The sequence below is a fragment of the Epargyreus clarus genome, unplaced genomic scaffold (genome assembly GCF_041222505.1).
Source record: "Epargyreus clarus isolate Ecla_fem2 unplaced genomic scaffold, WU_Ecla_fem_2.2 ptg000029l, whole genome shotgun sequence".
Classification (NCBI taxonomy): Eukaryota; Metazoa; Arthropoda; class Insecta; order Lepidoptera; family Hesperiidae; genus Epargyreus; species Epargyreus clarus.
This window is the reverse complement of record NW_027332235.1, coordinates 8,487,892-8,502,176: the sequence shown is the minus strand read 5'-3', so window position 1 is coordinate 8,502,176 and position 14,285 is coordinate 8,487,892. Positions and strand designations below refer to the sequence as shown.

Sequence of the window (14,285 nt, the reverse complement as noted above, 5' to 3'; positions counted from 1 at the left end):
AGCAGTGTTAGGCGCTGCTGTGTTCCGGTTTGAAGGATATGGTAAGGGAGACAGACTTTTACGAGGCGTTCCAGCTTAGTCCTCAGGGGTAGCGGTGCATTTGTGGCCGACTTCAGGTAGGAATATCTAATCCTATCTGGGGTTGATTACTGATGTCCATGGGCGGCAGTAGCCACTTACCGTCAGGTAGACTGCATGCTCGTCTGCTACTCCTATATTATATAAAAAAAAAACAAGAAATAGTTATAGCAATGCCGGTCAAACCATACTGGTACTACCTTAATAAACTAAAATACTAACAATACGAGTATAATCCTTTCCCAGATATTCGAGGCTCGTGATCTTCCCGTCAAGGATGTCTCTGGCAGCAGCGACCCTTACATCAAGGTGTTCCTGCTTCCCGACCGCAAGAAGAAGTTCCAGACTAAAGTCCACCGCAAGAACCTGAACCCGGTGTTTAATGAGACCTTCCTGTTTAGGTAAGATTAATCACTCTCTTTCATATTGCTCGTACAAAAAACATAAAGGTACTGTTGCTATATTCCCAAAGTGATGTATTGTTTACTGATGTGGTAAGTTTTTAAGGGTAAGGAGTAGATGAGCATGTAGTCCACGTGATGGTAAGTGGCTACTGTCACCGATAGACGTCTACAATCAACCCTAGATAAGACTAGATTTCCACCTAAACTCTGTCTGTATATTGAAAGATTAAATGATTCGAAAAAGGAGTAATTGCTTATAAAATATTCTAAGTACATAATTTAATAAATTTTCTCGATGTTATTAGTCGACACCAGACAAAGTCAAATAGTTTGCATAAAACTTTTTAAGCCCTTTTTTGTTATGACCTCTATTAATTAATTAGTACCTGGATGACCGAGCTTTGCTCGGTGTTGTAATCATAAAACAAAAATACCGATTATTTGAAATAAAAAGTCACCAAACGCATACATAAAAGCTTATAGTCGTCACCAGGGAGGTACACTTAGAAAAAAACTTCAGATTCGTTTCCGGAAAACTTCATCTGTAGAATTGGGGGCATCAACCAGTGTTACCAACTCTCAAAAATATTTATCCCTAAACTTAAGTCAAAACCCCCTAAAATTGGCTCAATTATTTGAAAATTCCCCTAAACATGTATTTAATAAAAATAATATATAAATTTAATAAAAATATAATTATTATGTAATAATATTTCTTAATTTATTAATATATTTATTTATAATAATATATCCATGTTTTGATTTGTGATGAAAGTGTGCAATGGAACGTTCTAAGTATAGGTATTCTGTGGTTCTACAATGGAAAATTTTCCTGTTGACAGTTGAGTTCAACTTTTTCCAAAATCCCAGTTATGTTTTATCGTTGATTTAACTCTTGAAAATGTTCTCCAAAAGAAAAGTTTATTGCGTTTTCGGATGCGCGGAGTTTGGTAAGTTACAGAAACATATTTTATTTATCATTCATAATGCAACTTTCGATGTGGCATAAACCAACATCGATTCATTTTTATGTAATTATCTTACGAGGAAGAAGTCCTTTGTAGTTTCTTGTTTTAAGTGTGCCAATATACAACTTTTGGCAGTTATTCATTATCAATTTGCTGTCAACTAAGTGTTGAGAGTTTAATATATTCCGTCAAGTATTGAAATCATTACGTAATTTATATAGTATTGAAGTTATAACTGAATTATAAGTTACTAAGTTAGTTTTAAATTCTTACTTGTGTTGTACTTTTTCAGGAGCTTATCTGGATCGCTATCCTCATCCTAGTAAAAAGTGGAGTTGTTTGCATCTTGGCTTTCCATTTTGGGTAACAAAATACCAGAACATGAATATGAGAAGATTTATTAAAATAAGGGAGTGTGTGATTACCACTTAATACCAGAAGACAAAGTTCCTAACAATCATTGCTTAAAAAATTTGGCAGTAGCTTCACTTCATTTAAATGGTAGGTCTATATTTCTTTTATGTATAACAAATTGTAAACAGACTGTCTATATTCTGCATGGGTAGTAAGAAGCTATATAAATAGAAAGTAAAACTATTTGATTGGTACCACATCTGCTTTATTGTTAGGCCCAAATATAAAAAAAAATTGTAAAACATTAATTAACATTTTCAAAGCTAACCTGAAATCAGACAATGATGCCCAATCTTCAACATCCAAAGCGTTAATTACAGGTTAATATTGATTCATTTTGTAGCAAAAACTTACAAAAAATCTAAATATAAGTTTTAACATCTTTGCTTTTACTTATATAAATATTTAATAAAGCCACATTTATTTTGCAGATCAGAAAAAGGGGCCAGCTTTTATGATTGGAAAATACAGAACCATGCAGGAAGAAAAGAGAAATTTAAGAAGAAAAATGACAAAAGGAAAACAAAAATCACAAATGGAAAACCTAAAATGTTTAATTGTAATATCCACACAAATGAGTTCAGGATAGTATTTATTGATGTATCAAATAACATTTTTATTTATGGTGCTGGTGCAGACAAATAAATCGTATTTTATCTGGTAAAATTATCTGGTTTCTGTATATTTATACAGAAAATGATGACCATCTTAAGCAACATGCACAAGAATATTTTATTAAGCATAGAAGATATTTATAAAAATATTATAAAAATGTGAAAATTAAATATTTCGCATATTGAAATAGTTTGTTAGTATTGCATATATACTAAGTTGTTAATATTGTTACAGACAGACTTAATTGCTGATAATTAATAATTTGTGACACTTATTAAATACTTTTTCTATTTTTATGTTTTTGGAATGATCACTCTTGCTTTGAGTTATGAATTACTGTCGATTGATTTTTGCAACGTCTTCTTTTATAATGGAAGTGTGATAAATTTGTTCATATAAAGATGTATAATTGTAAAAATGTTGATTATGGAAGAATATATTGTATTTCTGGAATTCCTTCTGAGCGTTTTCATAATATATAATAAATATTTATTTAATCTATTTTTTTTATTCATATCACCTTCAATTCTGGCGCTTCAATATATGTACAAATGCATCATACGTATAATATCTCTTATTTCATGATTAATTTTATTATAATGTGTGGAGACATAATTGAGTTATATGGACGTTTGTATTTATTTATTATTATAAAATACTGTTTATATAGTAAATAGTATATAAATATAAGCGTCTTTATAACTCTTAATTTTGTCTCCACACAGTATAAAAAAAATCATCTTTATGAAATATGAGATATTATAGGTACTATGCATTTTATATGAATCATATAGATACGTACTATTTATACGTATGTACCTTTAGCAACAATTCACACCAATTCACTTGGCGGCGGTTGTGCGCAAGCGTGTCAATTTTATCACGTAAGATGCCTCTCTTTTCTTACCTAGGTTACTATACTCTTTGATAGTGTTGCATGACAACTACATGACAGTTACTTCATAATAGAAAAAAATAGTACTTATTACTCGCCAATAGATGGCAGGAAGAGCCAAATAATGTTGTAATGTAATTGAATGACTACCTTTTTTAAGCTAAGTCAATAAAAAAAAAAATGTTTCATTTTTGTTTCCCAAGAACAGTTTTTCTCACAAAAATAAGAAACACGAAAAAAAGAGAAAAAAAAGAAAAAAACAATCTGACCGAGATTTGAACCCAGGTTTCCTGCGTTTTAAGGCATCCGATTTCTCCACCGGGCTATTCTAACTTCGTAAATAATGGCGAAATTTAGCTTCGTACTCTAATGATATTGTAGGAGGATTTTATTCCATGAAAACACGGTTGAAACGACATTTCCTGAAAATAAAACCTAGCTAGATTGATTTATCGCCCCCGAAACCCCCTAGATAAAAAATTTCAAGAAAATCGTTGGAGCCGTTTCCGAGTTCGTTGATATATATATATATACAAGAATTGCTCGTTTAAAGGTATTAGATTGAATAGTAAAAAGTGTCAAATGTCGATCATTGGTAGGTAAATATTCGATCCCGGGAAGGACGACGGTATTTGTGGTCGAATACCGTCGTAAACACCAGATGGTGTGGGAGGAGCCAAAAGTGCTCCCCCAGGGCAGAGCCAGATAGGGGCATCGCGTTTGGAGGACTCCGGTTGTGTTCCCTCGGAGATCCCGGGGTTCTCCAACAAGCGTTAAGGACGGCCACCGGGGGGGGTTTTAGTGCTGTAAAAATCCCACATAACACGGCGTCGCTCCCATGTCGTCGGGTACCTCTTGAAGGTTTCCCCCTCGTAAACAAAAAAAAAAGGTAAATATTCGATAGATTCAATGTAGTTAACGGGCTTACAGAAAAATCACATACATATGCCAATTTTCACAATGATCGGCCAAATAGTTTTAGATTGTAACGACCTTGTTCATATTTACGACTTACGAATTTGTACTGAAGTAAATACCAACTGAAATTGATATAAAGAAAGTAATAAGTACATTTAGTGAAATATTTGTTTCATAAAAAGAGATTTCAAATAAAGCAATATATATAATTAGAATCGAATATCTTTGAGAATCCATATTAGTAATAAGAGTAAGAGCCTAAGGGTCTACCTATTATAAATTCGATTTCAACTTAAAATACTTATTACCTCGTAAAGTACCTATCCATTTGCCAAAGGTTCAAAGATTAGATCGCAAAGAAGTTAAGATAAAAAGGTTGTTCTTTTCCAATTCAATTTAAAAGTCAGAAATGAAGCTATTGAATTTTAATAGAAAACTAAGGTAGGCAGAGTTATTACTTATTTTATTTTAGCGATCAGGGATACGTTATAATAGGGGGACAATTTTTAAATTCATAAACTTGTCCTAGGCTTTTCTGAGCTAAGGGAGTCAGAGAAGTTAAGGAATACTTTCCCGGGACATTTCAGCTTAGTCCTCAAGGGTGTTGGCGCATCTGTCGCCTCAGGTACTCATTTAATCTTATCTGGTTGATAATAGTTGATTACAGAAGACAATGGGCAGCAGTAGCCATTTGCCATCAGGTGGACTGCAGGCTCGTCTGCTAGCCTAATATTAAAAAAAAACTATGACGTGCTGTGACGTAGAACTCTTATGTTATTTGGAGTCGATTTTAATTGTCCATCTTCGGTAGTTGTGACTCAACATCAAATAAAATACTCATTTGTTAGATCATATTTCATTCATAAACCAAATTATTTTATTTAAATTTATAATTTCTTTCATTCTCCTAGCGTTCCTTACGAGGAGCTGAGGCAACGCTACCTACAATTCTCCGTTTACGACTTTGACCGCTTCAGCCGCCATGATCTCATCGGCCACGTGGTGTTGAAGGGCTTGCTGGAGTCAGCTGACCTGCAGCAGGAGATCGAGTACACCATGAACATCCTTGCTGCGCCACAGGTAAAAACTTTAAGCTAGTTCATCAAAGAAGCACTAAATAGAGTTCGAACGCAAGTTTTTTCCACGCGTAGTAGAACATCACACTTTTTAAACGTGGTAGAACGTATGGTACGTTACACACACATATACCTACACGTATGCACGCACACATCCACGTACGCATGCACACATACACACGTATGAACGCACACTTCCACGCACGCATGCACAGTATGCATAGTGCACACACCCACGGACACGTGCACGCACTCACAAACACTACACGGTACCTCTCTCAGCGTTATATTTGCAGTTACGTGCGCGGATGTGTTTTGATATGAAGAATGTAGTAAAATTGGTGACTTTTACGCGAGACTATCTAATTTACCTCTCAGAAGCATAGATCAGTATAAATATCTCACCGCCTTGTAATTGAAGGAAGCCATTAAATGACTTAAACAGCTGACTTCTGTCAGCCGTTTAATGGCATGGTATAATTCACGCGGAATAATGCCGACATGCGCAGTTAAAACACGAAATTGAAGAAAAAGCGTGAAGATCATATCGTTTCATTCGTAAATGATCTATAAACTACATTTTTTTTTATATTTTTCAAACACGAAAATAATTGACAGTGACAATTGTCAAAAGGTGACATTTTCTTGTTAGGAGTGAGTAATCTTTACTAATCTATGCTCAGAAGTAATAATGTGTCTTTCGCTAACCTAAGGTAGGACTGCAATCGTATTAGAGATAAATCAAAGATGTTAATACATGGCTGTGTGAATATAACATCAGGTTTTCTAAAGAATTGTCTTCGCGCTTGATTGAGACCTCTGGTGACCCAAGAGCTGGAGCTTACCTCGGTCAACAAATAAGTTTGGCAATACAACGAGGTAATGTTGCTAGTGTCTTGGGTTCACTACCGCGGGGCAGCGATCTAGCTCATTTATTTTATTTATTATAGTTTTATTTATTCTTTAATTACTGTAAATATTTTTATTTCTATTTGTTTTAAATTTAGTTTAAGTATATTGTAATAAAATAAACGAATCGTACATCAGGTTACATTATTTACTTTAATTTAATAAAAATAAATCAATCAAAATGACTTTTATAAAACCACAAAGTTTACTTAAGCTCAGCAATTAACGCAAACTGCGATTTCTACAAGCATTAGTGACCGCTAATGGCTAATTTATAGCGTTAATAGCACTAATAGGGTTTTCGTGTCTCGCAGGACAAGTTTAGAACTCAATTCCACTTGTAAGGTATACCTATTTATTTGAAAAGTTAAATTTATTGATTTCATCTCAATTAGCCGATCTATCTCCGTCTTAAATGCAAAGTATTTAATGCTGTGTGCGAATCCAAAGGGTGCGTAAAATAATAAAACATTGGCCAAGTGCGGGTTGAACTCGCACACGGAAGGTTCCGTACCATCAAAATTTACTTTTTTTTATTTTTAGTATGTAATATTATAGCAGCTATTGATATAAATGCATTGTGCAAATTTGAACTGTCTACCTATTAAGGTTTAATAGATTAAGTGAAAACGTCGAAAAGTAGCGGGTTTTCGTATGGCGACCCCCATTTATTTTCAATTGGTTCGACTCTGGGGGCACCACCGCCACACCTATTTCTGTCTCATAACAGCAGTGTTAGGTGCTGCTGTGTTCCGTTTTGGGTGTGGTAAGGGAGACATACTTTTTCGAGGCGTTCCAGCTTAGTCCTCAGGGGTAGCGGCGCATCTGTGGCCGACCTCAGGTAGGAATATCTTATCATATCTGGGGTTGTTTACAGATGTCCATGGGCGGCAGTAGCCACTTACCATCAGGTGGACTGCATGCTCGTCTGTTACTCCTATATTATAAAAAAAACTGTTTATTTTCAGTATTTGTTGTCATAGCGCTACCCTTATACATATTCTGTAAACCTTTGAAGAGTCTATATCTTATAGTTGAAGGAATAGAGCACTGTGACAGACGGAGAGACGGATCGACAGCGGAGTGTTACTAATAGAGTTCCGTTTTTACCCTTTGGGTACGGAACCCTAAAATTAGATACATTAGTTTATTAGAGGTTAAATTATCGGTAAAACTTATCATTTCTGCACTTCGGGGGATGTGAGATTATACTTATTTATCCGTCCCAACTTAATTTTCAGTGAGAGAAAGAAACTTATTACTGATCGAATGAAATGTTCCTATCTCAAGGAGTTCTCCCGATTTTGAATATACTATTATTGAGACATTCCGTACATGATATAAAGTCTATCTATTACCGCAAAACATAGTAAATGAGATGACGAATGAATATGCTTTCACGTATTTTCATACACAGTACATGTGGTTTAATTCGCAAAATACCGTCTATTCATCCATTCATCAATCATTCTTTAAAGATCTTGCTGAACTGAGTTTGTCTCTCAACGAACTTTTCTCTTAATGGTTTTCGATTTTTAAAAGGATCGTACCTATTGCGTCGTCTTCAACCTGACACTGTCTCAGCTGGACACGAGTCTTATCTACTTTAGGTCCACTCTGGGCAAGTGCGAATTGGTAGACTTCACATATCTTAGAGAACTTTTTTAAGAACTCTCAGGTTTCTTTAGGCTGTTTTCGCGTTAAGGCAAGAGATAATCTTGTATATCAAATTCTCGTGTCACAATGTTAGTTACCGCACTCCGAAAGGGCTTTACCGATTCTCACCAAATTTTCTATGCATATTCAGTAGGTCTGAGAATCGGCTACTATCTATTTTTCATACCCCTAAGTGATACGGGCTGTTCCCTTAATATTTTTTTTATTTATATGGCAACACAACGCTTGCCGGGTCAGCTAGTTAATTTATAAAATCTGAGGTGCGTTCCTAGGATTCTAACCTCTGAGCCCTCGATTAAGAGGCCGAGTATCATCCACTGCTTAGGCGTAATTTATGCTTCTCAAGGGTTATGCTCTTGTCAGAGCGGTCGTGGTTAGAATAGGGCTACGGTATCCCCTGCCTGTCGTAAGAGGCGACTAAAAGGGGGCTTCCGGGGTTGCGGGTGGCAAGAGTGGGAGCTCGAACTGCCTGGCCAGCAACCCCGGGATGGACGGCGGTATGTGTGGTCGCATACCATCGTACGCACCAGACGGTGTGGCGAGCGCCAAGTTCACCTGGGCGGACCCCGACGGGGCAACGCGCTGAGAGGCCTCCGGTTGCGTTCCTTTGGAGGTCCCGGAGCCCTCTACGCAACGCCGAGGACGGCCACGGGGGGGGGGGGGTTTGTGCGGTAAGAATCCCACATAACCCTACGTCGCTCCCACGACATCGGGTACCTTTTGAAGGTTTCCCCCTCGTAAACAAAAAAAAAAAAGAGAGCGGTCGGCGGTTAACAATACGCCGCCACTCGTTTCTTGTCGCCGCCTTCCTAGTGCATTTATGTAGTGGGGGGTACGTAATTTATGCGTATTTATACGTATTATATAATACGCACATAACTTTTGAAAAGTTGTAAGTGAACGAGGATTTGACCTCAGACTCCTCGATTGAAAGGCCAAATTTCAACTATATACTAGGCTACTGCTTATGCGTATACCACGTGTATACACGAAAATGTGTACTTTTGCCCTCAATGTATGGGGGTAGTCGCCAAACTGTTTATCGATGTCTAAGTACATGTACGCGATACTATACCCTACACGAATGTTTGTCCAATTTTACTTTGTCTACACATTCGTTTGTTTTGTCTCTGCGACGAGCGAAGGTAAATAATAATTGTCTGGAAAATATTGCTCCAGTTATTTATTTTTCTGGATCCTCGAAATGTAGTTTTACGTTTCATTCGCTGTTTATTTACACTATCTATGAGATTCTTTGTTTTGAATATCCAACTATTACTGTGGTTTTGAGCTTTGTTTTTCTTTGTTTATATTGAAAATGGGACAGTAGCTGTAAGGTTGATTATGATTCATTTATGTCTATGAAGTCTAAAGGCACATTTTTTCACGATTTTTACACTCACAGCCTCACAGGATTCCCTATGTCGTGGGTGCCTTGAACACGGACAAAGACGAATTCACAAAGCTCCAGATAGATATTATCCAAATTCGTCATTCAGATAACTGTCTGGCCGGGGATCGAACCCGGAATCTTTAGCGTGTCTTACCGGTATCGTGAACGCTCCGCTATATATTTCCGAGGTCCAGCTTAGTCCTCAGGGGCAGCGGCGCATCTGTGGCCGACCTCAGTTAGGAATCTACTCCTATCTAGGGTTGATTATAGATGTCCATGAGCGGCAGTAGTCACTTACCAGGTGGACTGCATGCTCGTCTACTACACCTACCTACATAAAAACAAAACTTCAATTTTCAATATTCAACCTACAAAAGTATCAAAGGAAGCAACAAATAGAAAATTTGTATACGAGTTACATTAAAGTTTACAGATTTAGCTTCAGTACCCCAAAAATAAAGATAAAAATATCGTTCGTACACATTGTTCGCCAAAATAAAAGTAAGCAATCAAACTTTGGCAAGTAATGTAACTTAATAAGCCACACCAACTTCCCCGCGAGTTGTAAGTACGAAAACACTTCGTACTTACAACTCGCGAATATTGGCAAAACCGTTTTTATTCACGGTGCTTTGTTAAGAAGTGTTTCAGATTTTGAAGAGAAGGATTTATATATATTTATTAATTTTGACGACAACGTGCCTTTTTTAACACGCTCTGATTATCTATGTATGTATGTATGTAACGTAATCTTTGTAATCGATTTTACCCGGTTTGAATGGTCTGATTGATTTAAAATTTTGAATAATTACCAAGAATTGACGACAATACACGATTTTAATAATTTTATCCCATTCTCCTCATCAGGATCATCAGGAATTAGGATTAATGATTTTCGTTGTGCGATTTCAGCGTGGTACTTGTTTTTAAACTATAATTATTTTCGATTAAAAAAATAATAGCATTATGACGCATTGATTTTAAAGAATCTTATTTGAATGGTTAACCATTTTTAGGTTTCTGTACCCAAAGGGTAAAAACGGAACCCTAAGTCTCGCTGTCTTTTCATCTGTTCCTCTATCACAGGGCTCTTTGGAACCATAAGTTCTTTTCGAAGTTGCGATTTTACTACTGCTTTTAAATTATATGAATATTTTTAAGCTATTGCATAGCTTTTATCGCGGGCTTTGAGCGCGGCGACCGAATCGAGAAATTCCGTAACGAAAATAAGTAACACCTTTCAACAACTCGGTTGCCTGGAGACTTGATATCCAACTATCAAGTCTCCAGGCAACCGAGTTGTTGACTTTCAATAGAAAAATATGGATATAATTGAATAAAGTATTATTTTACATTCCTTATTATTTTATTTGATATTGGCGACGAGATGTCGAATGAACTAAAAAACAATAAGGAAATACGAGCCACATTACGTGGGTTAATGAAACGAACCGAAAATTACATTTCGGGAATAGAAAAAATTGACATTGAAGAAATAAATATACGACTGAATTCTTTACAAGAAAATTTGAACAAATTCTACGCGATTCAAGAAAAAATTGAATGGCTTACAGAAGAAGAAAATTTAGAAGAGGAAATAAAATACAGGTACGAATTTGAAGAAATATATACAAAGCTAAAATTTAAATTTTTGAATGTACAAAAAGAAAATAATCGGCTAATACCTGAATGTTCTTTTATATCAGCAAGAGCGGAAGTTTATTTGATAAACTGTTAACTGTCAAGGCACGCTTGAGACGTACACCTAATATAAAAGAGTTATCACCTTATCAGTTAATGTTCGGCAGAGAGGTAAGAACCTATATGCATGCCTTATTTAAGAAATCCGCCCCACTATCCAGATTACATTACAATGCAGGTACAAGTCCGCAGTTACACCAACCCAAGAGTTAAATGGGAGTTCGGAGTCGTCATCGAAGATTAGGTAGACTCCATTATGAAGTCAGAACTGAAAATGGCATACTGGTGCGCCGTCACCTTGACCAAATGCTGCCCCCTGGTGGTGTAAGTGAAAATAGCGGTGGAGGACTGTTGGATATCAAGTCTCCAGGCAACCGAGTTGTTGACTGTCAATAGAAAAATATGGATATAATTGAATAAAGTATTATTTTACATTCCTTATTATTTTATTTGATAACCTTAATTCGTCAACTTGAACACAGATGGCAGTAATACACATTTTTTTATAATCCGTGCAGAAATCTTAAAATTGCGTGAAGTATATTTTATATTCCTATTATAAAATTCAAAATTATATTACCATATTATCCAAATAATATGTTTTATCAACATAAGCTATGTTGAATTCTGGATTGATAAAATAACGTAAAAGAGTGTTTGTTATTTTTAAACGTACAATTACAACTGACAGACTTGACAGCACAAAATCAAAACGCCATTATGATTTATGGTACAAATAATTTGTGTACAAAGTGTTTTAAATATGAATAAACAAAGTGCATTTATTAATGAAAAATGCGATGTACCTGTAACATTCGGCCAAATGTCACAGGCACATCGCATTGATTCATTTATATTGCTGGTTGTTAATACTTTATGTCACTTATTAAATACTTTTCTATTTTATATTTTAGAATGTTCAGTCTTGCTTGGAGTTATGAAATGTCAGCTGATATTTGCAATGTCTTATATAATGGAGATATGATAAAATAGTGGATAAAGATGTATTAATGTAAATGTTGATGATTATGGAAGAATATATTGTATTTCTGGAATTCCTTCTGAGCGTTTTCATAGCATAAAAAATGCTATGCAATAGCTTTACCGCGGCAGTCTCCGAGTGCCACACGTATTTTTTATTGCAAGATGAAAAAGTGAAAAAGTTCCAATACTATTTGGACTGATTTAATTGCTCAATCCAGTGCAATGTTATGTTGGGTTCGAATCCGGGTTAGGCCAAATTCAAAATTCTTATTTGAGAGTTACGTTCATTGTGGTCTATACATTTTTGTATTTATCTTACACAAGTGCCGTTACATAATTAACTTAGGATTTATTTTATTAGACTTACATTTTCTTACATTTGAGCAATCTGTACACGCAAACTAAAATCTTAAAATATCATTAATTATCTCAAAATTGGGTTTCTGCTTACACAATCTACTTATATAATCCGGCGAGGAATAAGACCCACAATCATTAATCAACATTTGCAATACCTTTCAGGGCTAGCAAAGCTACCACTGCTAACCTTCATCACGTTTGAAAGCCTTTGGATTTTACAGTAAAGCAAAAAGCATATTGATCGGTTCTGTAATTACGAATAACTGAAGGTCGTTAACTTATTATCCCACCGCTGGGAATATTTATTTCACCAATGAAACCCAAAAAAATAAAGAAAGTTAAAAAGAAAGGATGTGATTAGAAACCTCTGTGGTTCGACTCCGGCAACACCACCGCCACACTTATTTCTGCCTAATAACAGTAGTGTTAAGCGCTGCTGTGTTCTGTTTTGGAGGAAGACATACTTTTCCGAGGCATTCCATCTTAGTCTTAGGTTGTATAGCTGCCCATGGGCATGGCCACTTACTATCAGGCGTACTGCACGTGTCTGCTACTCCTATATTAAAAAGAAATGAAAAGTTGTTTTACGTTTTGTGTATCTGTTTTCGATAATTTTTGTAAGACATTTTATTGGAAAGTCTCATTTCAGAGGGATGCCCTAAATTTTGACGCAGTATTATAGCTTTCACATATATATCTGAAATTTAGTATAATTAAAGACAACAAACGAAATATTATGTTCGCCTTTTGTACCACATTTTTGTTAATAAAGAATAAATAAATAAAAAAAGAACATACTATGGCTTCCTTTGTAGATACAGAAAATAAATAAGTCTCTTGCTAATTACCAAACCTTGTAACGTATCGATTTGTCCACAGGAGAAGAAGGACCTTGGTGAGCTGATGCTGTCACTCTGCTACTTGCCCACTGCTGGGCGACTCACCGTGACTGTTATCAAGGCTCGGAATTTGAAGGCTATGGATATCAACGGATCTTCAGGTACGTCGGTTACAATATAGAAATAACCCTATATTTATTATACGTGGATTTCTGCCCTACTTACTTTCTATGAGGTGTTTCATGTTAGTCTTCATAGGTAGTACTTATCAATAATAATTAATTTGAGTAAGTTACTTTTATGTTTGAAAATGGTTATAGATAACTATTTAAATATATTACATAAAGGAAAATGGATTTTCCTTTCTGCCAAAAACATTTTTATTAGGCCAAACTGAAGGTATTATGATAAGTCTACTAGCAAACTTTAATAACGTATTTATAAAGGATTTTCAAAAAATATTCCCCTAAACAGTGTAAATAGGAGACGAAAAGTGGAAAATATGCAGATTTATTTATAAGCACTATTTTTTCAACATACTACATATACGAGATGTAGGTAATACATCAATTATGAGGTATTATCCTTCATATTCTGGAAATAAGGTACATAAAACCGAGTATAACTTAGAGTGCTTTATCCATAAACCAGATAATAAAAGTTGTGAAGGAAAGCCACGTAATAATGTGTTTAATCTATGAATATGATATTCTGGTATGAGATTATAAAGAAAATTGGTTAGAATGAGGTTGGTAACCACGAAATGATTAGTTAATCTGTTTCTTTTAAGATTACTCATTAATTTTAGACTTATTGGTAGGATTTTATTGACATTGCACTTATGTATATGGCATATGGTGTTTCGAAACACATAATATCACATCTCGAGTTTAAAGTATAATTAGAAGCATGTTTTAAAATCAAATTTGTGTTTTTATATTGAGAATCATATCTGTTTCAGAAAGAAGTTATGGCGAAAAAATAAGTATAAAAATTTTGAGTAGTAAACAATAATAATTAACTTTGTTGAACACTTTTAAATTTCGTCGACTTT

At 35.2% G+C, this 14,285-nt stretch overlaps 1 protein-coding gene and 1 long non-coding RNA gene across 4 annotated transcripts in view; both read left to right on the top strand.

The window, feature by feature from the left end:
* LOC140754436 (synaptotagmin-10) overlaps positions 1-14,285 on the top strand; it is a 127,052-nt gene that overhangs the window by 99,635 nt on the left and 13,132 nt on the right. For all 3 annotated transcript variants that reach the window (XM_073089448.1, XM_073089446.1, XM_073089447.1), the window contains exons 6-8: positions 325-479; positions 5,204-5,372; positions 13,272-13,392. In XM_073089448.1, the coding sequence (XP_072945549.1) occupies positions 325-479; positions 5,204-5,372; positions 13,272-13,392 (445 nt within the window). The remainder of the gene's footprint in view (positions 1-324; positions 480-5,203; positions 5,373-13,271; positions 13,393-14,285) is intronic.
* LOC140754411 (uncharacterized) lies at positions 1,278-2,976 on the top strand. The gene is made up of 3 exons (XR_012103657.1): positions 1,278-1,432; positions 1,743-1,951; positions 2,296-2,976. It is a non-coding gene; the product is annotated as an uncharacterized LOC140754411 (long non-coding RNA).